Source organism: Hyla sarda, chromosome 8, assembly GCF_029499605.1.
Source record: "Hyla sarda isolate aHylSar1 chromosome 8, aHylSar1.hap1, whole genome shotgun sequence".
In the NCBI taxonomy this organism is placed as follows: Eukaryota; Metazoa; Chordata; class Amphibia; order Anura; family Hylidae; genus Hyla; species Hyla sarda.
This window is the reverse complement of record NC_079196.1, coordinates 48,476,955-48,502,985: the sequence shown is the minus strand read 5'-3', so window position 1 is coordinate 48,502,985 and position 26,031 is coordinate 48,476,955. Positions and strand designations below refer to the sequence as shown.

The window sequence follows — 26,031 nt, the reverse complement described above, 5'->3', positions numbered from 1 at the left end:
GTTTTTGTTCTAAGCTTTGAGACATAGATTGAATTTTCATTTCCTGACTTAACCTACTTTCAGCTCTTTTGGTGAAATGAGATTCTTCGTGTACTTTTGGTGACTCTGTTGTCTTTATCACCGTACCACTCAAGTCTGTATTTTGGTTTTGGACTCTTTTAGTTTCTTTCTCATTAGTTAATGCTTGGGTATTACTTGTATTCTCAATCAATTTTTGTTCTGAACTCTGAGATATTGATTGGATTTTTAATTCACGACTTAACCTATTTTCAGCTCTTTTGGTCGTATTAGTTTCTCCATGTACTATTTGCCGCATCACAACAGCTTTGTGATCTATGTGTTTCATACCCTCTACATTGTTTGCAGCTTGAACAGTCATTCCAGACTTTGCTGTTTCTTGGCTTTCCCTGTTAAATTTAATACTGGTTTTAGGAGAAGACACTCTTGTTGTTTCAGAATAATCCATCAGTTTTGACTTTTCTAATGTGTCAACATATTTACTTGAATGCTCTTCTGCACTAGATTCTTTAACACCCTGAGCACTTTGTTGCTGAATCAGCTGGGTTTCTTTCAAGAGAACTTGATCTTTTGGAACAATGTTAGAAATTGTTGAGGATGATGCTAATAATTGTGTCACATCTTCCTTATTTTTATTATATGATTCTTTAGTTGCCTCACTAGAAACCACATTGTTTGCCTTTACTTGATATTGTGTATTTACTACCTCATTTGTTGAAGTTGATGCTATTTTTGACAGATCTGTTGTCAAAAACAGGACAAAGTCACTTTCTGCCGAGACCTGTTTTCTTTGCATTCCTGGAGATGTTGGCATATAAACCTGGGATATCGACTTGCTCTTATTTTTTTCCATTTCCTCTCTTTGTTGACGGTATTTTTCCTCTGCAATCATTAAAGGAGTCTTAAATTTTCTGACATATGTTTTCGGCTTTGGAGTTTCAGCTTGTATGGCTGGAGACATCCTACATGGAGTAAACAATTTTCTTTTGGGTTTCAGTGTTTCTTCATGGATTTTTTCTAATTCAAGATCACAGTTCAGTTGATCTAGTTCTTGTTCACTTAACTGGGTGGTGCTTACATTTTCGGCCTGTACAGAAGTCATTGCTCTAGAGATTGATGTCTTACTTTCATTAACATGGCTAAACTCCTTACTCTTTGTGTTGAGTTTGGATGTTTGGCTCACATTTGTCTGGGTTGGAGTTGGGGGAATCATTTTTTTCTTGGGTCTTAAAGACTCCTCGTGAATTCTTTCAAGTTCTTGATCACAGACTATTTGGTCATAGTCTTGAGCAGTTAAATGGCTAACATTCTCATTTTCCTTACATGATGCTTGTTCTTGAGAAAAGGCTTTGGAATCAGATGCAAAAGTCTGAGTTTTTAACACTGGAGATATGGCTGGCGAATAGAACATCTTCTGTTTGGCATTTACAATTACATTGTTATTATTGACTGCTTGTTCTGACTGTTCAGAAAAATTTAACTGAGACTGAAAGTTGGTAACTATTTGTTGACTTTCGGAAGCCTTCGATTGTTTGGTGAGGTTTTTGTTTTCGTTAACCGTTGCACTTGACACAGTTCCCAATTTAGTATGAAAGGCGGCCTGTTTAGACTTTGGAATTACATCAGGTCCTTGATTTTCAATATTCTTGGATTTTTCCTTTTCGGTATATTTTTGTGACGATTCTTTACTTGATTGTTGAGCTGAAAATTTGTTGAATTGAGTCTTTAATTCTTTACTGGTTGTGGATGACTGCTCATGAGATTGAAAACCTGTTTTTTTAATAGTTGATTCTTTGTTTTGTTCTTTGTGTTTTATCATTGGTGCTAGTGTTTCTAGTGGAGGTGGAAAAATATAATTGTCTACTACTGGTGGGGGAGGGGAAGGAAAATATTCTGGCTCTGTGTATGCCTTAAGAGAAAACTGAGTTGGCAATGGTGGTGGAGGTGGTGGTGGTGGTGGGGGTGGAGGTGTTGGTGCGAGGGGAGGTTCTTCTATAGGAGTCTGCAGTAGTGGTGGTGGAGGAGGAGGGAAGCTCCCTACAGAATTTTCTTCAGAATCAGTTGCAGTTTTGATGTTCTTTGTAAGCTTATATCCACCTTTAGTAGATATAGTTTTGCTATTTTCGCTCATCTCTTGGACTCTTTTCTTTGTGACCACATGTTTCTTCTGCTTGTTTTCGCTCATCTCTTGTACTGCTTTCTTTGTAAGCACATGTTTATTCTGCATATTTTCTGTTTCTTTTTGCAATGACATCTTATCCTCTAAGTGTTCTTCTTTCTGCGTAATGCCTACATTGTTATTGATAGTATCCAAAACCTGTGCTTGTTGAGCATTAAATGTATTGCCAGAAGCCATTCTTCTTGACTGGTTGGATTGCTGATTTGTCACTCGTTTCTGGACAAGGTCTGATTTTTGGAAGCTTCTAGTATCAGTCACATTCATAATGGTGGTTTTTGATGTGTTGGTATTGGAAACCAACTTATTGTGATTCATTAGGTCTTCTTGTGACTTCTCCTTTTGTCTCTTGCTTAGTTCATGAACTGAGAAACTTTGCTCTTCAGGAAATTCTACAATTTGGGTATCAGAACCAGTGTTACCTTTCTTCAAGGCTTTGCTGGCTAATGTCTTTTGGGAATTATACAATTCTCTCTGCTCAGTGTTGCTCATGCTGGTAACTTTCTGCTGCGAAGCATTCTGTATATTTTTGTGATCAGTTTTCATGGTTGCCTCTGAAACTTTGTTTTGTACATTATTAACATTTTGTAGACATTTCTGATCAAGTGTTGATATTTGCTGGTTATCGATATCCACAGTGACCACTTTGCCACCTGCCATGCTTCCTCTATGAGATACCTCATGACTTTCTTCATTAGATTGCAGGAAAGTTTTGATCGTGTCTTTCACATTTCCTTCAATGCTAGCTCTCCGTTGGACTGTCTGAGAAGAAGGTTGTAGTAATGTATTCATGGTACTTTTTACATCACCTTGAATGCTGACCTGATGTTGTACATAATTTCGTTCTGTAGAAGAGTCCAACAGACTGTTCTTGGTGGCATTTATATCTCCTCTTATTACGTCTTCTTTTTCTATTTGCTTTACAGACTGTTGTGCTTCTTTCAAAGATTTTAATGCTGCCTCCACATTGCCATGAATGACTTCCTCCTTTACAAACTCGCTCTTCTGCTTTACAGCTTTTTCTAAAGAATCAATGGTTCCTTGAACATCTCCAGGGATGACATCTGGCTTTTCTGTATCCTTGACTTGATACTGTGATTCAGTAAGAGACTTCAGTGTTGCTGAGAGATCAGCTTTTATAATCTCTTCTTTCTCTACCGCTACAGCCTGATTTATGGCTTGGTTGAGAGAACTTAAGGTTACTTGCAAATTACCTTTAACAATTTCTTCTTTATTTACATCATATGATTTATTCTCCGGTTCAGTCATAAAAACTTTGACTGTATTATATACATCTCCGGGGATTATATCTGTTTCATCAACAGTTCGTTCAACTTGGGATCTTTGCCGTTTTAGTAATAATTTTGTGCCTTCAACATCACCTCCAAGAATTTCCTCATTGGTTTGCTCAGTCAATATCTCCTCAGATTCTCCATGAAGTCTTTTCAAGTAATCTAATGCTCCAGATTCAATGCAAGTAGTAAAGAACTGGACATTTCCTCTTTCAGAATCTTCTATTCTAACCTTATCCTTCTTCTCATTCAACATGATGGAAGACTTTAAGTTGTAAACTGTACGTTTCACATCTCCACCTAACACTTCATCCCGCTGAAAATCATAGCAGTCATCTTTGTTAAATAGAGAGTAGATAGTCATTTTTATATCACCTTTCTCGCTCTCTTGAATAAGTATGCCTTGTTTCGCAAAATCCTCTCTTCTGAGAAGGTTCTTTATGGCTTCCTGTATATCTCCTCCAATAACATCCTCTTGCATTGCTTGTTTGTCAGATGATTGATTCATTAACTGGGATTTTGTCAAGTTGATGTTGCCCTTTTCTTCCGCATTTAATAGTACTGTCCTTTCAGTAGACGACTGCTGAGACAACAAGTTCATCATTATATTCTGTAGATCTCCCCTTATAATCTCCTGTTTTTCAATCTTTGGAGCTTCCTGACTCATAAGCTGAAATTTGGCCATACGGACATCACCAATCTCATCTGCTTCCAAAATAATTCCATGGGACTTAACAATTTTTTGGCTATACAATTCTTTTAGTGTTTCTTGGATACTTTTCCCAATGACTTCTTGTTTCTCTAAGTTGTATTCATTAAATTCATGTAGTGGTGTGGTTTCGAAAAGCCATGTGGTTGTTCTAACATCGGCTTGAGGAATCTCTTCTTTTTGTAATTTTTGATCAGTTTCATCAATCTCTCGTATTGAATCTAAGTTTTGGTTTTCAAAAAGCCACACGGCTTCTTGCACATCTCCTTTTTGGATGTCCTCCACTGTGACTCTCTTAATGTCCTCGTAATTTTCTCCATGAAGCTCATCAACAGTGTGGGTTTCGAACAACCAAGTAGATGTCCTCACGTTGCCTTTTTTAATCTCACTGATGCTCACTGTGCGCACAACTGGAATTTTTTTCTCTTTTTCAAAGAGCTCTTTGTTGCCTCTTACATCACCACCTATAATATTTTCAACAGTGTGAAAATCCAACTTATCCTCTTCAGAAATCTTATCAAGTGGATGAGTTTCAAATCTCCATTTAACAGAGCTGACATCTCCTTTTTGGATGTCCTCCTGGGTCACGGCTTTGATAACAAACACTTCATTGGAATCACTGAAACCGTCTAGAGGCTTTGTTTCAAAAAGCCATCTTGTTCCACGGACATTGCCATGAAGTACCTCTTCTTTCTTCACTGTTGTTATTTCATGGTAAAATCCTTCTTTATCTTGAATAGCATAGAGAGGTTGAGTTTCAAACATCATTGTATAGTTTTTCACATCACCTTTTAATATCTCATCCATGTAGACTGTTTTATTGGTACTTTCTGAACTCTCCTCCTTAATTTGGTCTAAGGAAAATGTTTCAAATATAAAACATCCTTTTCTTACATTCCCGCCTTGGACATCTGTGATAGTATATGCTTCTTTATTTTGCTCATGGTTTTCATTGATCTCATCAATGGAATGATTCTCAAAAAGCCATCGACAATTCAAGACATTTCCCTTTTGTATGTCCTCAGATTTCATGTTCTCTATCCTTTGGAGAACTTCTTGTGAACTAGAACTAATTTCATCTAGTGCTTGGTTTTCAAAAATATATTTCATGGCAGAAACATCGCCAGACTGAACATCAATCTCAACCACCCTCTTGAAGTCTTTCTTCTCTTCTGCCTGAATGTGTTCTAGATTTTGTGTCTCAAAAAGGAAGCAAACAGATTGCACATCTCTACCTATGACCTCCTCCTTTTCCAAATGTAAAGACCTCCCTGATTCATCCTGTATTGTGTCAAGTGCCTGAGTTTCAAAAAGCCATGTGCAGGTTTTCACATCTCCCTTTTGGATCTCCTCACTGCTGGTCATTGTTGCCTGTTTGTCATATAAGTTTTCCATTGGTTGAGTTTCAAATAGCCATTTACATGTTCTCACATCGCCTTTGACAATATCATTCCTCTGGTTTTGTACCAACTCTTCATTTTCAGTTTGGCTGAAGTATTTAATAGAATCCATTGGCTGTGTCTCGAAAAGCCACTTTCCCTTTTTGACATCTCCAGATTGTATTTCTTGAGAAGAGATTCCTCTTATTACTTGGTAGTTCTCAACACTTTCCCCAAACTGATCAACTGGAATTGTTTCAAACATCCATTGATATGTTCTTACATCTCCTCTGACTACTTCTTCTTGACGGATTGTTTTAACTTCGTGATAGTGGCCAAACTGATCTTGTATGGCATACAGAGGTGTTGTTTCAAAAAGTTTTTTGTTAAGCTGGACTGCTCCCTTATCAACATCTTCTAGCTGGATTTTATAAGAGGAATTATCTCTTTGCCAATCTTCTCTCTCAAATGTATTCCTACAGGTGCTAACATCCCCTTTCTGGATTTCATCCAGACGGACAGTCCGAATATACTCTTTCTTTTCTTCTCTAATCTGTTCCAATGGGCGTGTTTCAAAAACACATCTTTGATGGCGAACATCCCCTTTCTCCTCTTCAGTGGTGATTACTTTTTTGAGCTTGCCCACTTCAGCATTTTCTTTGAGTTCATCCATTGGTACATTCTCAAATAGATATTTTGTATTGCTCACATTACCCCCTATTATCTCCTCACCCTCTAGGGGCCTCTCATTGGCATTGTCTTTTAAAATGTCCATTGGTAGGGTTTCAAAAATCCAGCATTTTTTATATACATCTGCACCAATGATCGCTTCCTTTTGGGTAACAGAATCATCATCCTCTTTAATGGAGTCCAAAGGACGTGTTTCGAATAGCCACTTTGCCTTTCCAACCCCACCTTTAACACTTTCTTCCATAGATATGCCTTTGACAACTTTGACCTCAGCTTCCTCTTGATTGATCATGTCCAAAGGTTGCGTTTCAAACATCCATCTTGCTGTTTTAACATCTCCTTTCTCAATGTCTTCTCTAAATACAGTTGTTATTTCAAGAACTTTCCCAGAACTGTCCTGTAAGACATATTTAGGATCGGTTTCAAATTGTTTTATAGTTCTTTTCACATCCCCTTTGAAACCTTGAAGTTCTGATTTTAGTCTAAGCATATTAATTTCGTCAGAAGAAAGTGACCTGTCATTGTACTGCGTTTCAAAGAAGTATCTACCAGCTTTAACATCTCCTCCATGAATGTCTTCCGAAGTTAAAACTGTGTCTGAATCTTGTTCCTTGTAAATTTTGTTCAGAGAATCCAATGGCTGGGTTTCGAATAACCAGGCTGCCGTTCGGACATCTCCTCTTGCAAGCTCTGGTACTTTCTCAGATTGTTCCGAAGAGCTTGAGGGATCCATACCAAGGGCATGAATTGGCTGTGTCTCAAACATCCATGCTGTATATTTTACATCCCCTCCAGCTATGATTTCTTGTTCTCCAATACTTTTAATATGACTTTGCTCAGGTGACTCGTCTTTAATGGTATCCAAAGGTTGATTTTCAAAAACCCACCTCATAGACCGCACCTCTCCTTTCAAAATTTCATCCCATTCCAGATATTCTCTTTCAGGACTAAGACATTTCTGTGGGCTACCGGCTGGATTTTCGAACACCGATCTTGCATGTTGAACCTCACCTTTTTGCTCATATTGACTTGATACGATATCAGACACTTGGTTGATAAATTCACTTTCTAAATTCTTTCTCACTTCTGGATGGATATGTTTATATAAACGTTTTAGCTCATATAAATTTCTTTGTTTTGAATATACATCGTTGGGAGCACCTGACATATATTTTTCAGGAGAGCTTGGAGGTTCTGGGGACTGGGAAAAATCTGCTATTTCGTCTGTCTCTAAAATATCCGGAGGAGGAGGAGGAGGAAGAGGAAACTCTTCTAAACTTCCAAAGTGGACAGACTTAGTGTGAGCGGACTTAGAACTATGTTCTGACTTCAGGACTGAACATATACCATCATAGACACTGCTTGCCGAGCCAGAGACCTTGGTGTTTACCACTGGCCATTCGAATTCTGCATGATCATTATATATCTTGAGGAAATAAAATACAATTATTTAACTTCCCAGTTCTACAATCACTATCACAATAAAGTATTTTGTATACTTTTTAAGCGTTAATAGATCACTAATATTGCAATATATCTGAGCTGAGTTTTTCAGTTGCAGGAGTGCATCTTTGGTATAAATGTTATTTTTCTAGATACACAGGCTCATACATTACCCACAATTCTCGAATATGCCCTTTTTAGCAGGAGTTTAAATAGAATAGCAGACAACTAGTTTAGAAAATTCTGATCCAAAGTTTGCCAACATATTTAAAGTGCAGATACAGGGATGCTGCATTACTTAACTATATCCATTTGTGAAGGAAGTACATGGCCGAGGACATGCTCAGTACATTTTATGTCAAAAATGTTGCGCTTCCCCAAAATATATTTAGATATTCAAAGGGTTTTCTGTAACAAGGATCGGAGGTTTACATTATTCACATCAGTTTTGCAAAAGTCTGCATGGTTTTGTACATTTTATGTTTAACATGATATTTTTAATAGATGAGAGCCTATTTTATATAAAAAATTACATACTAACTCTTTGCTAGTGTAGAAATCATTAATTTTTTTTTTTTAAGTGTTATTCACTCAATTATAAAATATAAATACTAATCTTGGGCAGTTTAAAAAAAAAAATGTTATAAGCCCCGACTTTAAGCTCCTTTTTTCTTCATATAGTTGCAATAACACATCTGTCATTATGGATGTTTCAATATAAATTGCAAGTTGTACTACTTGATAACAAAGTCACTGCACCTGCATCCACATTTACCGTAATTGGCGCACAGCGACATACATGTACATTGCTGAAGGTTTAGCATATATAAAGTGAGTGCTGGAACTGCACTTGATTCATTCATAGACTGCGGGTCCTGGCTGTTATCAGCAGTCATCACGTGATCACGGTAATGTCCGCCATTAACTCTTAAAACACTGTGATCTGTACTGATATCTATATCTATTTTTCTAATGTATTTGCCTTTACACGTTTCATCTACACAGTTGTTGCTTTTTCTGGGCACTGATAGTATAATCATGGAATATTCCGTGAGATTAACTCAATGGTATTTTCAAAGATTTATAATTTGGTGCCTAACTCAAACAATTTTGATGCGAAAATGAACTCTCACATATTTTTTAAGCAGCACGAGGAACCTTTAAAAATGTATATTGTTGTGACAAATTACAGCAATTTTTGAATATGTCCCCAGGTATCTTCATAAAAGCACATAGGCATATGCCGCGGGTGCAGAATCCTGTTTTTGTTGCACAGAGGCAGATGGTATGTTTAAAAGTATAAGTTGCATTTATTGTTAACATAAAATAAAATTGGTAACTAGACAATGTGTTTTGTGTCTTATTTACTAAATACTATATCAGATCTCAGACCTGACAAAGTAAACAGGACTCGAAACTTGTCTAGATACCAGCTAATATAGTGCTGACTGAATATTGTTGTACGAATTGGGAAGCCATGGTGAATTTATCAATTAAAACAGACGATCTATGCCTATCCTGACAAGAAACAATACTATCTACAAGAAGATGTCACCAGCTCGGCTTAAAACCCAAGTCATGTTCTAAGGCTGTTAGGCTGGGACTACACCACAAATGTAGCTATAGGGAAGGGATATATGTAACTGATCCGTAGAGTAAAATACTGATCCGCTGGTGATCTGACACTATAGAATTCCTCCAGGTGTCCCCCCCCCCTCCTCTGTGTCCTGTGAGTCGCCGCACACACTCACAGTGTACTCAGACATAGTGGAGTAGCCGCAATGTCTGAGTACACTGCGCATGCGCGCGGCGACTCGCTTTTCCCTGTGTGGCTGCTCGTAGCGGCGAATTGCTGCTGCGAGCAGGATGGGGGTGGTTAACAGTATGTGGCACACTATATGGTCGGGTCACCGGCGCATCTGCAGTGTACAATACGCTGCAGATCTGTTTCGTGTGACCCTACCCATCACAAGGTCAAACATCACAAGGTCAAGTTGAATGTTTGTGAATGTGGTAACGATTCCACAAGTGGTGTATCTGAATATGACATCAGAGTGGTGAAGGATCCAATCCTGATAGGTTGCAGATCACAAGTGACATTTCCAGCATATATGTCAATGTAAGTTGCATGCAACTGCAACTAATTTCCGACACTTCACACTAGAGTCACAAACTACATCCTAAAATTACTGAGCAGCTTCAATTTAACATCAAATCATAGTCGAATTTGTGCAAATTTCTATGTATACAACTTTTTTTTGTCACCTGATGTTATCATGTAGCCCCAGCCTAAAGGATTAGCCACTGACTTACAGAGTAGCTGCCTATAGGTGGCACTAGAGAGACAATTTTCTTCCTTCTTGAGGAGAGCAATGTGAAGACTCTATCCCAGGGAGAATTTCCCTTAAAGGGTCACTCTGCCCCTAGACATCTAATCCCCTATCCAAAGGCTAGGGACTAAGATGTTTAATTGCTGGGAGCCTGCCACTGGAAAAATCTGCAGCATTTTCTTTAAACTAAATGTATTTTTGTTTTCTAAATCCTTATCTACTGTACATACATTAAGGGAATAGGAAAACTGAATTCACTTTTTTTTAGTGTGTGTAAACAGTTTTCTTTAAAGGGGCATGGAATCAGGAAAAGGGGTGTGGCTTATATTGCACCAAATTTTCTAAGGTGTGCACAGAAAAAATAACATTAACCGTAGCACCTTAGAGGTGGTGTAGACTGAGCACACGGTGTAAAATATGCCAGATTTTCAAATTGTCTGTGTTAAATATCTGACACAATCTTAGGGTATGTTCACACTATGGAATATCTGTGCAAATTCTGTGACCATACCATAAAATGCCAGTCTCAAAACCTATACCAAAAATCCAAAGCATCCTAATGTGGACTGAAGCAATTTTGTATATTGCAATTTTAAATTATATGAACTTGTGAACCCTCAAATAATAAGTAAATTTCAGCCCTGAAGACTTATCAGGATGCACAAACCCTGCAACTGAAATAGTCAATTGACAAATTCAGCTCTGCTACATGATCAAATAAAGAGACAGGTAAGTAAAAGAAAAAAAGTAGATAAAGCAGAAGATAAACATCATTCACACAGACGTACATCTTAGGCTGCGTTCACACGTCCGTCTAGACCCGTTCCGCTCTTCTCCTGGCAAAAATAGAAACGAACTTTAAAAAAAAAAAAAAACGGACAATAACGGATGCAAACGGATGTTATCCGTTTGTATCCGTTTGGACCCGTTAAAGTTCAGTTAATAAACCCCCCCCCCCCCCCCAATTTTTTTTTTGTTCTGAGCATGCTCAGAAGTAAAAACGGATCAAAAAACGGATGCAAACGGAGGACATTAAAGGCTCATCCGTTTTTCATAGACTTCAATGTTAAACTTACGGTATCCATTTTCTCTTCCGTTTTTTTTTTTTTTTTTTGGCGGGAGAAAAATACAGCATGTGCCGTTTTTTCCGCCGTCAAGAAAACGGAAATGAGTGCAGACGGTTACAAACGGATGTAAACGGATTGTAAAAAATAAATCCCATGAATGGGATTTTTTTTTAAAAAAACGTTTTTAATCCATTTACAGCCTGCAAGAACGGTACCGAAACGGGGAGAAAAAAAAAACGGGGACAGACGGCCGTGTGAATGCACCCTTACAATTTCTAATGTAATTCTGTTTATTTTTGCTTTATTCTTATTTTGTAAACAACTTGAAAGTGACAGTTATCAGACTCGGTAAATACCTTTACTTGTTTTCCTTGAGGCCCTGTGGTTCCGACCCCGCTGGAGCTTTTTTCTTTCAGAGTTTTTTCGTATTGTTCTTTAAGAACTTGGGCAGACATTTTAGGCATCTCCATGTAACCTGAGGAAAGCACAAATGTATTCATATTTTGCTACAATGTATCATTACGAGAATAATCCACGGGGTTCCTGTGAGCACAAATATTATCCTCGCTTTCACTAGTTTCACTGTTGATACTTGGGGTTGAGGCTTTTCTTCATTTAGGTCAGTGGTCTCTAAACTATGGACCTCCAGATGTTGCTAAACTACAATTCTCAGCATGCCCGGACAGCCAACGGCTGTCCGGGCATGCTGAGAGTTGTAGTTTTGCAACATCTGGAAGGCCACCATTTGGAGACCACTGACCTAGGGCAAGTTCAGATCATTAAAGCAGTATTTTTGCAAAGAAGACAAAAACTGGTTGCAACCTAAAGGCAATTTTAAATGTTCACGCTCAAGATGGTAATTATGCAGGTACATGCAAAAATCATAAACATTCAAATCTGTAGTTACGGGTTGTACATATGTCGTGAAATCTTTCATTAAATGGGTACTCCGGTGGAAAACTATTTATTTTAAATCAACTGGTGCAAGAAAGTTATACAGATATGTAAATCACTTCTATTAAAAAAATCTTAATCCTTCCAGTACTTATCAGCTGCTGTATACAACAGAGGAAGTCCTTTTCTATTTGAATTTCTTTTCTGTCTGACCACAGTGATCTCTGCTGACTCCTCTGTCCATGTCAGGAACTGTCCAGAGTAGAAGCAAATCCTGTAAGTTACTAATGCGGGAAGCCTTTTGGATTCTCAGACTCGACACCCTCTTTCCCCTAGGTTTTAATTTCAGAAACCATCTAGCCTATATTTACTAATCCATGAATATGCTGCATATATTTTTCCTTTTTTCTGTGTAGAGATTTTTTCAGTTTTTTTGCATGTATAAACCCTTGATTTCCTATGGATATTTTTATATGGCCTCTAGATACAGTATGTTTGTTCACGTGATTTGTATATGATGTCACGGGTCTAACCCAGGGAAGTGCGGCAAATGGGGGCTGTTGATGGTATAAAATGGTGCTTGATAGTCAGTTGTGCTGTGCCATGACTAAGAACTGGACTGGTTCGAAGCGCGTTGGAGTTTCTACCTAGCTATTACCTTTGTTTTTTTCACATATTTTTAATCATGTTATAATATATTTTTGTCATTTTAATTATTGTTTTATGCACTTGTCCTCTTAAAGGGGTACTCCATTCCTGCTGCTGGGGACCCCCACGATCTCTCCTGCAGCCCCACCAGTTATCAGCTACTCGGAGCGAAGTTTGCTCAGTGCCTGATGACTCACGATACAGGGGCCGGAGTATCATGATGTCATGGCCCCGCCCCCTTGTGATGCCCCACACCCTCAATGTAAGTCTTTGGGAGGAGGCATGGTGGTTGGGATAGGGGATAAGATGTCTAGGGGCAGAGTACCTCCTTAACATCTGGAGGGCCACAATTTGGAGACCACTGACCTAGGGCAAGTTCAGATCATAAAGGGGGTATTCTGGGATTTTTTTTTATATGACTATGCTACAGGGGCACAATATGGTGTCTGTACCTGTGTTTCATGGTGGTCTTGCAATGTTTCTGTGATTTTTGCCCCTACATTTTTTATACATATATAACTTTATATATTAGTTTAAAAAAAAAAAATAACATTCACATTTTCACAAATATGTAAGATAATAAAGAAAATGAGAAAAAAATAAAACAAAACAATAATATGGAAGGGCTACAAAAGTAAAACAGTGATCCCAGTATATGTCACTACCTTGTTTGGATACAGCTAAACAGGAAGAAGAACAATTTTTAACAGCATATGAAATGACTGTTGTCTCAGGTTTTCCCAGGTTGCAGTGCATCTATGAGCCGGCGCATTTCTGAACGGTACTAGTGCCGGCATATTGTGTGTCGGCGCTCAGCTGTCGGGGTAACGTCCGCTCAGAGATTTTCTGTGCGGACATTCCCCTGTGTGAACATATCCTTAGGCTTTGTTCACAGGAAAATTTTCGGAAGGATATTCCGCAGACAGCGGGCACCGGCAGAACATGTCGGTGCTAGGACTGCTTAGAAATGCACCATCCTTATAGACGGCAATGCATTTTCAAATGGAATATCAATTCTTTCTGCAGAGGCCCAATTTATTTTTTCATGCCAGATGTTTCTGGGACAGAATTTCTGCCGTGTTCACTAGGGCGGATAACCGGTGAATTTCCCGCTGTGGGTTTGAGTTTCAGTGGAATCTCCACAGCCCAAAAAAAAAAAAAGCCTCCACAGCAGATAACATTGACCTCAATGCCAAAATTCTGCTGCAGAAAACTTTCGGGTAATCTGCACGTGTGAATGTGCCAATTTGTGGCAGATCTGCATGAAAAAAAAATTCCCAGGGCCGTCTTTAACGCGGGGCAGCTGCCCTGGGCCCTGTCAATCCTGGGGGCCCAAATCAACTAGCCCTTTAGCCGAATGCTAAAGGAGCTAGCCGACGGCCCTGACACTGAGCTGCGGGCTCATCTCCCAACCGTCTCGGATCCAGCGGGACATTCCGTCTTTTGTGGTGATGTCCCACCGGCCCAGAACGGCCCCCACATGTCCCACATTTAACTGTATGTGCCTAATGCGGCACATACAGTTAAATACGGCACTCAGTGTTACAAGGTGAAGAGCCATTGGCTCCTCTCCCTGTCAATCACTCTCGTGTCCCTATCTACAGTAAGTCAGTAGACGCAAGAGGCTGGAGCCTTCCTCTGCGCTCCAGCGCAAAAGTGATGGCATCAGACACCTGAGCACAGAGGAAGAGAAAAGACCAGAAGGAGAGGCCACGCTGAGCTGCAGGAGCCGACAGATGAAGAGGACCAGAGACAGCAAGAGGCAGAAGCTGACCAGGAAGAAAACTTGCAGAAGGTAAGTATACCAGAGCGAGGGAGAGGGCTGGGAAGGGGGGTGGCGGCCTGCTGTGGCAGACCCTGCTGCTGCCTACTGTGGGGGGGGGGGGGGGGGAACGCATTATGGTAGACCCTGCTGCTACTGCCTATTTTGGGGGGGACCTATTATGGGGGACCCTGCTGCTACTGCCTACTGTGGGTGAGGACCTATTATGGGGGACCCTGCTGCTACTGCCTACTGTGGGGGGACCTATAATGGGGGACCCTGCTGCTACTGCCTACGGTGGGGGGCGGGCTATTATGGGGGACCCTGCTCCTGCCTACTGTGGAGGGGACCTATTATGGGGACCCTGCTGCGGCTGCCTACTGGGGGACCTACAATGGGGGACCATGCTGCTATTGCCTACTTTGGGGGGTCCTATTATGGGGGACCCTGCTGCTACTGCCTACTGTTGGGGACCTATTATGGGGGACCCTGCTGCTACTGCCTACTGTGGGGGAGAACTTTAATGGGGGATCCTGCTGCTACTGTCTACTGTGGGGGGACCTATTATGGGGGACCCTGCTGCTACTGCCTGCTGTGGAGGACCCTGCTGCTGCTGCCTACTGTGGAGGAGGGACCTATTATGGGGGACCCTTCTGGTGCTGCCTACTGTGGGGGAGGGACCTATTATGGGGGACCTTGCTGCTACTACCTACTGTGGGGGGGGGGGACTACTATGAGGAAGCCTGCTGCTGCCTACTGTGTGTGGGGGGGGGGTGGAGACTGCTTACTTCTATGGGGAAAACTCTGCCGCTACCTATTATCGGGGAAACTCTGCTGCTACCTATTATGGGGGAAACTCTACTGCTTCCTACTATTATGGGGGGGAACTCTGTTGCTACCTATTATGGGGGAAACTCTGCTGCAACCTACTATTGGGGGAAATTCTGCTGCTGCCTACTATGGGGGAAATACTACTGCTGCCTACTTGGGGGGGGGATGCTGCTTATTATGGGGGAAAACTGATACTACCTATTGTGGGGGAAACTCTGCTGCTGCTACTATGGGGGGAACTGCTGCTACTATGGGGAGACCTTTGACACTATTTAGCAAACTGCTGCTTACTATGGGGGACCTCTGCCTATTATGGAGGAAACTGTTGCCTAGTATGGGGGAATTTGCTGCATACCTAATGTGGGGGGGGGGGGCTATCTACTATGTCCCTGCCTAACAAATATGGGAGGCTATCTACTATCAAGCTGTTATAGGGACTAACTACCAATCTAATAGGCGGGGAGGGGGGGGGGGAGGGGGCTACCAACTACCTTCAGAGTTTTCATGAGGGATTTACTTACCGAGGCAACTCTCTCTCTCTGGGGGGGGCCCTACCTACTCGGGGCACTTATTTGATGGGGTAACTACCTGAAGGGACCTGTGTACTTACTGGAGTGACCTAAATATGCAATGCAAGGGACTTTCAGACTACTAAGGGGAGCATTATTAGAGTTTGGGGCATTATAGTTGTTAAAAAATATGCAGAGCTGAAAATTTGTTTTTCCCGCCATATTCTCCAGAGAGGAGTCGTAGCTGGAAGAAATCGTCATGGTGTCTGAGCTGGAGAAGAAAAAGGAAAGTGAATGACTGTGAATCAGAGAAGACGTCACCTGATATAACTGTATGTAATCTCACGGCAGCCTACCTTCCCGGGAGTTAGTGGAACAGGGGTTCCTGGAGACGGCAGCAGTAGCAGTGAATTAGTGCGGACTGTTGGGAAAATCAGCTACTCAGTGGTGGGGCAGTTTTTCATCAAGTATCTGGAGGAAGTTCACATAGCCAAACGCAAGATCTGTTGGCAGAAGGTGAAGCGTGGCCAGGGTACAAATGTTGGCACCACGGCCCTGCGTCAACATATGCTGCGCCACTATAAAGTGGCCTGAGAGGACCGTGGCTCTGATGTGGTGGTTCAGCCAGCTGCATCACCCAGTGGCACGCCACTCCCTCTTTCAGCTAGCAAAGGCTTCACCACCTCAGCCGAAGGGAGCTGTGTGTCATACCCATCTTCTGTCACTCCAGATGCTCCTGCTCCTCCTACTTTGAGTCAGTCATTCCGCCAGCAATTCATCGGTGAAGCCATGTCCAAGAGACTACAGTATGCGCCCACTCATCCAACAGCACAGAAGCTGTATGTGCTCCTGTCCAAGTTGCTGGTGCTGCAGAGAACTGATTGCTTGTGCCGAGCCGAGGTGGAGAGTCCCAAGCCGTCATTTTTTAGTGAAGAAGGCAGTACCAGCCCTGCACAATTTTGTGGAAGAGAAGGTGGGACAGTCCTTGAGCCTTTCAGTGAGTACTAAAGTGCACGGCAGCACAGACATCTGGAGCTGTAACTATGGTCAGGGACAATACATATCCTTTGTGGCCCACTGGGTGAATGTGGTTCCTGCACAGCCACAACACCAACTTGGACAGGTCACGCCACTTCCTTCTCCACGCTCTCAGGCTGTTGTTCCTGTGACAGTGTGTGACTTCGCCTCCTCATCCTCCACCGTGTCCTCAGCCTTCACTGCACGGAAAAGTCTCAGTGCCCCTTCAGCATACCATGTGGGCAGGGCACGGCGGTGTCACGCTGTTCTTCAAATGGTTTGCCTTGGCGAACAGAGTCACAAAGGGGAGGAACTGCTAAAAGTCATTCATTAAGAAATCGGAGCATAGCTTACTCCACGAAAACTGGAAATAGGAACCATGGTGACTGACAACGGGAAGAACATCTTGTCTGTGCTGCGACAAGGAAGGCTGAGCCATGTGCCCTGCATGGCACACGTGTTAAATTCTGGTTGTCAAGTGGTCCCTGAAGTGTTCCCCCATTTACAAGACATCCTAACAATGGGAAGGAATCTTAGCATGCACTTCAGCCACTCGTACACCGCAAAGCACACCCTCCACAGAATCAGAACGGTATCCCCCAACATATGCAAAGTTACTCCCCTGTGTAACTTCAATGTCAACCATTGGCAGATCATCCATGACACCAGCCATTTGCTCAGGCCCTTTGAGGAAGCCACATTGTTAGTTGACAGGATTACGGGATGAACGACATCATTCCACTGCTTCATTTCCTGCAGCACGTGTTAGAAACAATGGCTGGTCAGGGCACTGGAGACATGGCGCCTACATCTCATTGTCACGATGCCGGCTGGCAGGAGGTGGATCCTCTGTGCCAGAGAGGGATGGCGAGGACCGTGCTAGTGGACCGGTTCTAAGACACTACTGGTTTTCACCAGAGCCCGCCGCAAAGCGGGATGGTCTTGCTGCGGCGGTAGTGACCAGGTCGTATCCACTAGCAACGGCTCACCTCTCTGGCTGCTGAAGATAGGCGCGGTACAAGGGAGTAGACAGAAGCAAGGTCGGACGTAGCAGAAGGTCGGGGCAGGCAGCAAGGATCGTAGTCAGGGGCAACGGCAGGAGGTCTGGAACACAGGCTAGGAACACACAAGGAACGCTTTCACTGGCACGATGGCAACAAGATCCGGCAAGGAAGTGCAGGGGAAGTGAGGTGATATAGGGAAGTGCACAGGTGATCAGACTAATTGGAACCACTGCGCCAATCAGCGGCGCAGTGGCCCTTTAAATCGCAAAGACCCGGCGCGCGCGCGCCCTAAGGAGCGGGGCCGCGCGCGCCGGGACAGGACCGACGGGGAGCGAGTCAGGTACGGGAGCCGGGGTGCGCATCGCGAGCGGGCGCTACCCGCATCGCGAATCGCATCCCGGCTGGAGGCGGTATCGCAGCGCCCCGGGTCAGTGGATCTGACCGGAGCGCTGCAGTGAGGAGAGTGTAGCGAGCGCTCCGGGGAGGAGCGGGGACCCGGAGCGCTCGGCGTAACAGTACCCCCCCCCTTGGGTCTCCCCCTCTTCTTAGAGCCTGAGAACCTGAGGAGCAGACTTTTGTCTAGGATATTGTCCTCAGGTTCCCAGGATCTCTCTTCTGGACCACAACCCTCCCAATCCACTAAAAAAAAGGTTTTCCCTCTGACCTTTTTGGATGCCAGAATTTCTTTGACGGAGAAGATGTCCGAGGAGCCGGAAACAGGAGTGGGAGGAACAGATTTGGGAGAGAAACGGTTGATGATAAGTGGTTTAAGAAGAGAAACGTGAAAGGCATTAGGAATACGAAGAGAAGGAGGAAGAAGAAGTTTGTAAGAGACAGGATTAATCTGGCACAAAATTTTGAAAGGACCAAGATAGCGTGGTCCCAACTTGTAGCTAGGGACACGGAAGCGGACATATTTAGCGGAGAGCCATACCTTGTCTCCAGGGGAAAAAATGGGAGGAGCTCTTCTTTTCTTATCCGCGAACTTCTTCATGCGTGATGAAGCCTGTAAGAGAGAATTTTGGGTCTCTCTCCATATGATGGAAAGGTCACGAGAAATTTCATCCACAGCGGGCAGACCAGAGGGCAACGGGGTAGGGAGGGGGGGAAGAGGGTGACGGCCGTACACCACGAAAAATGGGGATTTGGAGGAAGATTCAGAGACTCTGAAGTTATACGAGAATTCGGCCCATGGAAGAAGATCTGCCCAGTCATCCTGGCGGGAGGAAACAAAATGTCGTAAATAATCACCCAAGACCTGGTTAACTCTTTCTACTTGTCCATTGGATTGAGGATGATATGCAGAAGAAAAATTTAATTTAATCTTGAGTTGTTTACAGAGAGCCCTCCAGAATTTAGACACGAATTGGACGCCTCTATCCGAGACGATCTGCGTAGGCAACCCGTGAAGACGAAAAATGTGTACAAAAAATTGTTTAGCCAACTGAGGCGCTGAAGGAAGACCAGGAAGAGGGATGAAATGTGCCATTTTGGAGAATCGATCAACGACCACCCAAATAACAGTGTTGCCACGGGAAGGGGGTAAATCAGTAATAAAATCCATACCAATCAGAGACCAAGGCTGTTCGGGGACAGGCAGAGGATGAAGAAAACCAGCGGGCTTCTGGCGAGGAGTCTTATCCCGGGCACAGATAGTGCAGGCTCGCACAAAGTCCACAACATCCGTCTCCAGAGTCGGCCACCAATAGAAGCGAGAGATGAGTTGCACAGATTTCTTGATGCCCGCATGACCTGCGAGATGGGAGGAGTGACCCCATTTGAGGATTCCGAGGCGTTGGCGTGGAGAAACAAAGGTCTTTCCTGGAGGAGTTTGCCTGATGGAGGCTGGAGAAGTGGAAATCAGGCAGTCAGGAGGAATGATGTGTTGCGGAGAGAGTTCAACTTCAGAAGCATCCGAGGAACGAGAGAGAGCATCGGCCCTAATGTTCTTATCGGCAGGCCGAAAGTGAATTTCAAAATTAAATCGGGCAAAGAACAGAGACCACCTGGCCTGGCGAGGATTCAGCCGTTGGGCAGACTGGAGGTAGGAGAGGTTCTTGTGATCGGTGTAAATAATAACTGGAAATCTTGATCCCTCCAGCAGATGCCTCCATTCCTCAAGTGCTAATTTAATGGCTAGAAGCTCTCGATCCCCGATGGAGTAGTTCCTCTCCGCCGGAGAGAAGGTCCTAGAAAAAAAACCACAAGTAACAGCATGCCCGGAAGAATTTTTTTGTAGAAGGACAGCTCCAGCTCCCACTGAGGAGGCATCAACCTCCAATAGGAAGGGTTTGGAAGGGTCAGGTCTGGAGAGCACGGGAGCCGAAGAAAAGGCAGACTTGAGCCGTTTAAAGGCGTCTTCCGCTTGAGGAGGCCAAGACTTGGGATCGGCATTTTTTTGGTTAAAGCCACGATAGGAGCCACAACGGTAGAAAAATGTGGAATAAATTGCCTGTAATAATTGGCGAACCCCAAAAAGCGTTGAATAGCACGGAGTCCGGAGGGGCGTGGCCAATCTAAGACGGCAGAGAGTTTGTCTGGATCCATTTGTAGTCCCTGGCCAGAGACCAAGTATCCTAGGAAAGGAAGAGATTGGCATTCAAACAGACATTTCTCTATTTTGGCATAGAGTTGATTGTCACGAAGTCTCTGAAGAACCATACGGACATGCTGGCGGTGTTCTTCTAGATTGGCAGAAAAAATCAGGATATCGTCCAGATATACAACAACACAGGAGTATAAAAGATCACGAAAAATTTCATTAACAAAGTCTTGGAAGACAGCAGGGGCGTTGCACAGGCCAAAGGGCATGACCAGATACTCAAAGTGTCCATCTCTGGTGTTAAATGCCGTTTTCCACTCATCCCCCTCTCTGATGCGGATGAGATTATAAGCACCTCTTAAGTCCAGTTTGGTAAAGATGTGGGCACCTTGGAGGCGATCAAAGAGTTCAGAGATGAGGGGTAGGGGGTAGCGGTTCTTAACCGTGATTTTATTAAGACCGCGGTAGTCAATGCAAGGACGTAGGGAGCCATCTTTTTTGGACACAAAGAAAAATCCGGCTCCGGCAGGAGAGGAGGATTTACGGATAAAGCCCTTTTTTAAATTTTCCTGGACGTATTCAGACATGGCAAGAGTCTCTGGGGCGGATAGAGGATAAATTCTCCCCCGGGGTGGAGTAGTGCCCGGGAGGAGGTCGATAGGACAATCATAAGGCCTGTGAGGAGGTAGAGTCTCAGCTTGTTTTTTGCAAAAAACATCCGCAAAGTCCATATAGGCCTTGGGGAGACCGGTTACAGGAGGAACCACAGAGTCACGGCAAGGGTTACTGGGAACCGGTTTTAGGCAGTCCTTGGAACAAGAGGGCCCCCAACTCTTGATCTCCCCAGTGGACCAATCCAGGGTTGGGGAATGAAGTTGAAGCCAGGGAAGTCCAAGGAGAATTTCAGAAGTGCAATTGGGGAGGACCAAAAGTTCAATCCTCTCGTGGTGAGATCCGATGCACATTAGAAGGGGCTTCGTGCGGAAACGTATGGTACAGTCCAATCTTTCATTGTTTACACAATTGATGTAGAGGGGTCTGGCGAGACTGGTCACTGGGATGTTGAACCTGTTGACGAGAGAGGACAAAATAAAATTTCCTGCAGATTCGGAGTCCAAGAAGGCCATAGTAGAGAAGGAGAAGGCAGAGACCGACATCCGCACAGGCACAGTAAGACGTGGAGAAGCAGAGTAGACATCAAGGACTGTCTCACCTTTGTGCGGAGTCAGCGTACGTCTTTCCAGGCGGGGAGGACGGATAGGACAATCCTTCAGGAAGTGTTCGGTACTAGCACAGTACAGGCAGAGGTTCTCCATGCGGCGTCGTGTCCTCTCTTGAGGTGTCAGGCGAGACCGGTCGACCTGCATAGCCTCCACGGCGGGAGGCACAGGAACGGATTGCAGGGGACCAGAGGAGAGAGGAGCCGAGGAGAAGAAACGCCTCGTGCGAACAGAGTCCATATCCTGGCGGAGCTCCTGACGCCTTTCGGAAAAACGCATGTCAATGCGAGTGGCTAGGTGAATGAGTTCATGTAGATTAGCAGGGATTTCTCGTGCGGCCAGAACATCTTTAATGTTGCTGGATAGGCCTTTTTTAAAGGTCGCGCAGAGGGCCTCATTATTCCAGGATAATTCTGAAGCAAGAGTACGGAATTGTACGGCATACTCGCCAACGGAAGAATTACCCTGGACCAGGTTCAACAGGGCAGTCTCAGCAGAAGAGGCTCGGGCAGGTTCCTCAAAGACACTTCGGATTTCCGAGAAGAAGGAGTGTACAGAGGCAGTGACGGGGTCATTGCGGTCCCAGAGCGGTGTGGCCCAAGACAGGGCTTTTCCAGACAGAAGGCTGACTACGAAAGCCACCTTAGACCTTTCAGTGGGAAACTGGTCCGACATCATCTCCAAGTGCAGGGAGCATTGGGAAAGAAAGCCACGGCAAAACTTAGAGTCCCCATCAAATTTATCCGGCAAGGATAGGCGTAAACCAGAAGCGGCCACTCGCTGCGGAGGAGGTGCAGGAGCTGGCGGAGGAGATGATTGCTGAAGCTGTGGTAGTAACTGCTGTAGCATAACGGTCAGTTGAGACAGCTGTTGGCCTTGTTGCGCTACCTGTTGTGACTGCTGGGCGACCACCGTGGTGAGGTCAGCGACAACAGGCAGAGGAACTTCAGCGGGATCCATGGCCGGATCTACTGTCACGATGCCGGCTGGCAGGAGGTGGATCCTCTGTGCCAGAGAGGGATGGCGAGGACCGTGCTAGTGGACCGGTTCTAAGACACTACTGGTTTTCACCAGAGCCCGCCGCAAAGCGGGATGGTCTTGCTGCGGCGGTAGTGACCAGGTCGTATCCACTAGCAACGGCTCACCTCTCTGGCTGCTGAAGATAGGCGCGGTACAAGGGAGTAGACAGAAGCAAGGTCGGACGTAGCAGAAGGTCGGGGCAGGCAGCAAGGATCGTAGTCAGGGGCAACGGCAGGAGGTCTGGAACACAGGCTAGGAACACACAAGGAACGCTTTCACTGGCACGATGGCAACAAGATCCGGCAAGGAAGTGCAGGGGAAGTGAGGTGATATAGGGAAGTGCACAGGTGATCAGACTAATTGGAACCACTGCGCCAATCAGCGGCGCAGTGGCCCTTTAAATCGCAAAGACCCGGCGCGCGCGCGCCCTAAGGAGCGGGGCCGCACGCGCCGGGACAGGACCGACGGGGAGCGAGTCAGGTACGGGAGCCGGGGTGCGCATCGCGAGCGGGCGCTACCCGCATCGCGAATCGCATCCCGGCTGGAGGCGGTATCGCAGCGCCCCGGGTCAGTGGATCTGACCGGAGCGCTGCAGTGAGGAGAGTGTAGCGAGCGCTCCGGGGAGGAGCGGGGACCCGGAGCGCTCGGCGTAACACTCATGGCCACATGAGCACTGTGGGGACTGAACCGGAGGAGGAGGGGGAGGGGCACAGTGGAGCACAGTTTAGGTTTTGCAAAATGGGCAGTTTTTCTAGGCATCTGACAGGAGAGGAGGAGCAGGAGCAGCCAGAGGAGCTAGAAGGTTATGAGGAAGGCAAGACAGAGGAACCAGACGCACCGTGGCCGTATGCAGTGGAGATGGAGGCAGGGAGTCCCTCCGAGTCACTTGCACAAATGGCACGATGCATGCTCAGTTACTTGCGTAGTGACCGCCGAATTGTCACCATTCTGTAGCAGGATGACTTCTGGCTCTCCACTTTATTGGACCCTCGCTTCCGGCACAAAAAGGGGGGCCTTTTTTATACCCATCGAGAGGGAGGACAAACTGACCTACTACAGAGACATCCTATGTAGTCAGTTGGCTAATGCCTATCGGCGCCATCGTCCATCCTCTCGCAGGTCTGACTCGAGTTGCACTCTGCACTCACCTTCCACTGCCATGGCTGCTGGGGAGGGGTGGGGTGACAGAAGCTGTACCAGCTCCATCAGCAGCAGCCTGAGTTTACAGTCACTGATGAGTACCTTTCTTCACCCGCATAGTGAAGCAACTCATCATCAGCAGGTAGACCTGGAGCAGAACCTGAACCATCAGGTGGTGTCATACCTTGACATGCCCATACCAACACACCTTGAAGATCCGCTGGACTTCTTGGCAGCCAAGCTTGTCTTGTGGCTGCAACTAGCAGAGTTTGCCCTGGAAAAGCTGTCCTGCCCAGCCAGTAGTGTGCCATCAGAGCGGGTGTTTAGTGTTGCAGGGGCCATAGTCACCCCAAGGAGAACTCGTCGGTCAACGGAAAATGTGGAGATACTGACCTTTGTAAAGATGAATTAGGCATGGATCAGCCAGGATTTCCACCCACCAATGTAGATTGACCACGGTGCCAAACCAACACTTCACAAATATGGATAGTGCTAAACAGATTTAAGGAGCTGCTCCTCAGTTACAAACATTCCTCCTCATCTGACCTTTTTTCACCCACCTTCGTCACAGGGTACTGGTATTGCCACCCACCGCACCACTCACTGGGTCACTTTCAGAACTCCTGATGACCCTGCTGCCACCTCCAGGCTGTCTCATTCTGCCACCATATGTTCTCCTCATGCTGCCGCCAACTCCAGGCTGTGCCATTCAGCCACTATATGTGCTCCTCATGCTGCCGCCAACTTCAGGCTGCGCCATTCAGCCACTATATGTTCTCCTCATGCTGCCACCAACTCCAGGCTTTGCCATTCAGCCACTATATGGTCTCATCATGCTTCCGTCACCTCCATGCTGTGGCATTCAGCCACTATATGGTCTCCTCTTGCTGCCGCCAACTCCAGGCTGTGTCAATCAGCCACTATATGTTCTCCTAATGCTGCCGCCAACTCCAGGCTGTGCGATTCAGCCAGTATATGGTCTCCAGCTGTTTCTGCCACCTCCAGGCTGGGTCATTCAGCCACTATATGGTCTCCTTATGCTGCTGGGACATTAACTAAAAAATTTATGGTAGCACTAGCTACCATAAATCTTCATTTTAAAGTTGAAAATTCATTTTTTTATTTTAGGGATTGTGAAGCCCTATTGTTTTCTCATGCTGCCAATTGCTCCAGGCGGTGTCATTCAGCCACTATATGGTCTGCTCATTCTGCTGGGACACTACCTAAAAATCTCTGTGGTAGCACTAGCTACCATAAATCTTCAATTTAAATTTGAAAATGAATCTTTTAATCTTAGGGATTATGAAGCCCTCTTATCTCCTCATGCTGCTGGGACATTACCTAAACATTTTTATGGTAGCACTAGCTACCATAAATTTTCAATTTAAATTTGAAAATGTATCTTTAAATCTTAGGGATTGTGAGGTCCTATGGTCTCCTCATGCTGCCGCCAACTCAAGGCTGTGTCATTCAGCCACTATATGGTCTCCTCTTGATGCCACCAATTCCAGGCTGTGTCATTCTGCCAGATTATGGTCTCCTCATACTGCTGTCACGATGCCGGCTGGCAGGTAGTGGATCCTCTGTGCCAGAGAGGGATTGGCGTGGACCGTGCTAGTGGATCGGTTCTAAGTCACTACTGGTTTTCACCAGAGCCCGCCGCAAAGCGGGATGGACTTGCTGCGGCGGTAGTGACCAGGTCGTATCCACTAGCAACGGCTCAACCTCTCTGGCTGCTGAAGATAGGCGCGGTACAAGGGAGTAGGCAGAAGCAAGGTCAGACGTAGCAGAAGGTCGGGGCAGGCAGCAAGGATCGTAGTCAGGGGCAACGGCAGGAGGTCTGGAACACAGGCTAGGAACACACAAGGAAACGCTTTCACTGGCACAATGGCAACAAGATCCGGCGAGGGAGTGCAGGGGAAGTGAGGTGATATAGGGAAGTGCACAGGTGATCAGGCTAATTGGAACCACTGCGCCAATCAGCGGCGCAGTGGCCCTTTAAATCGCAAAGACCCGGCGCGCGCGCGCCCTAAGGAGCGGGGCCGCGCGTGCCGGGACAGGACCGACGGAGAGCGAGTCAGGTACGGGAGCCGGGGTGCGCATCGCGAGCGGGCGCTACCCGCATCGCGAATCGCATCCCGGCTGGAGGCAGTATCGCAGCGCCCCGGGTCAGTGGATCTGACCGGAGCGCTGCAGTGAGGAGAGTGTAGCGAGCGCTCCGGGGAGGAGCGGGGACCCGGAGCGCTCGGCGTAACAGTACCCCCCCCTTGGGTCTCCCCCTCTTCTTAGAGCCTGAGAACCTGAGGAGCAGACTTTTGTCTAGGATATTGTCCTCAGGTT

General features: G+C 45.2%; 1 protein-coding gene across 1 annotated transcript in view; it reads right to left on the bottom strand.

Moving 5' to 3' along the window:
- Positions 1 to 26,031, bottom strand: part of XIRP2 (xin actin binding repeat containing 2) — a 468,169-nt gene that overhangs the window by 8,795 nt on the left and 433,343 nt on the right. The window contains exons 9-11 of the mRNA XM_056534393.1: positions 11,461 to 11,579; positions 2,190 to 7,690; positions 183 to 2,135 (exon numbers count right to left, since the gene is read on the bottom strand). Of these exons, the coding sequence (XP_056390368.1) occupies positions 183 to 2,135; positions 2,190 to 7,690; positions 11,461 to 11,579 (7,573 nt within the window). The remainder of the gene's footprint in view (positions 1 to 182; positions 2,136 to 2,189; positions 7,691 to 11,460; positions 11,580 to 26,031) is intronic.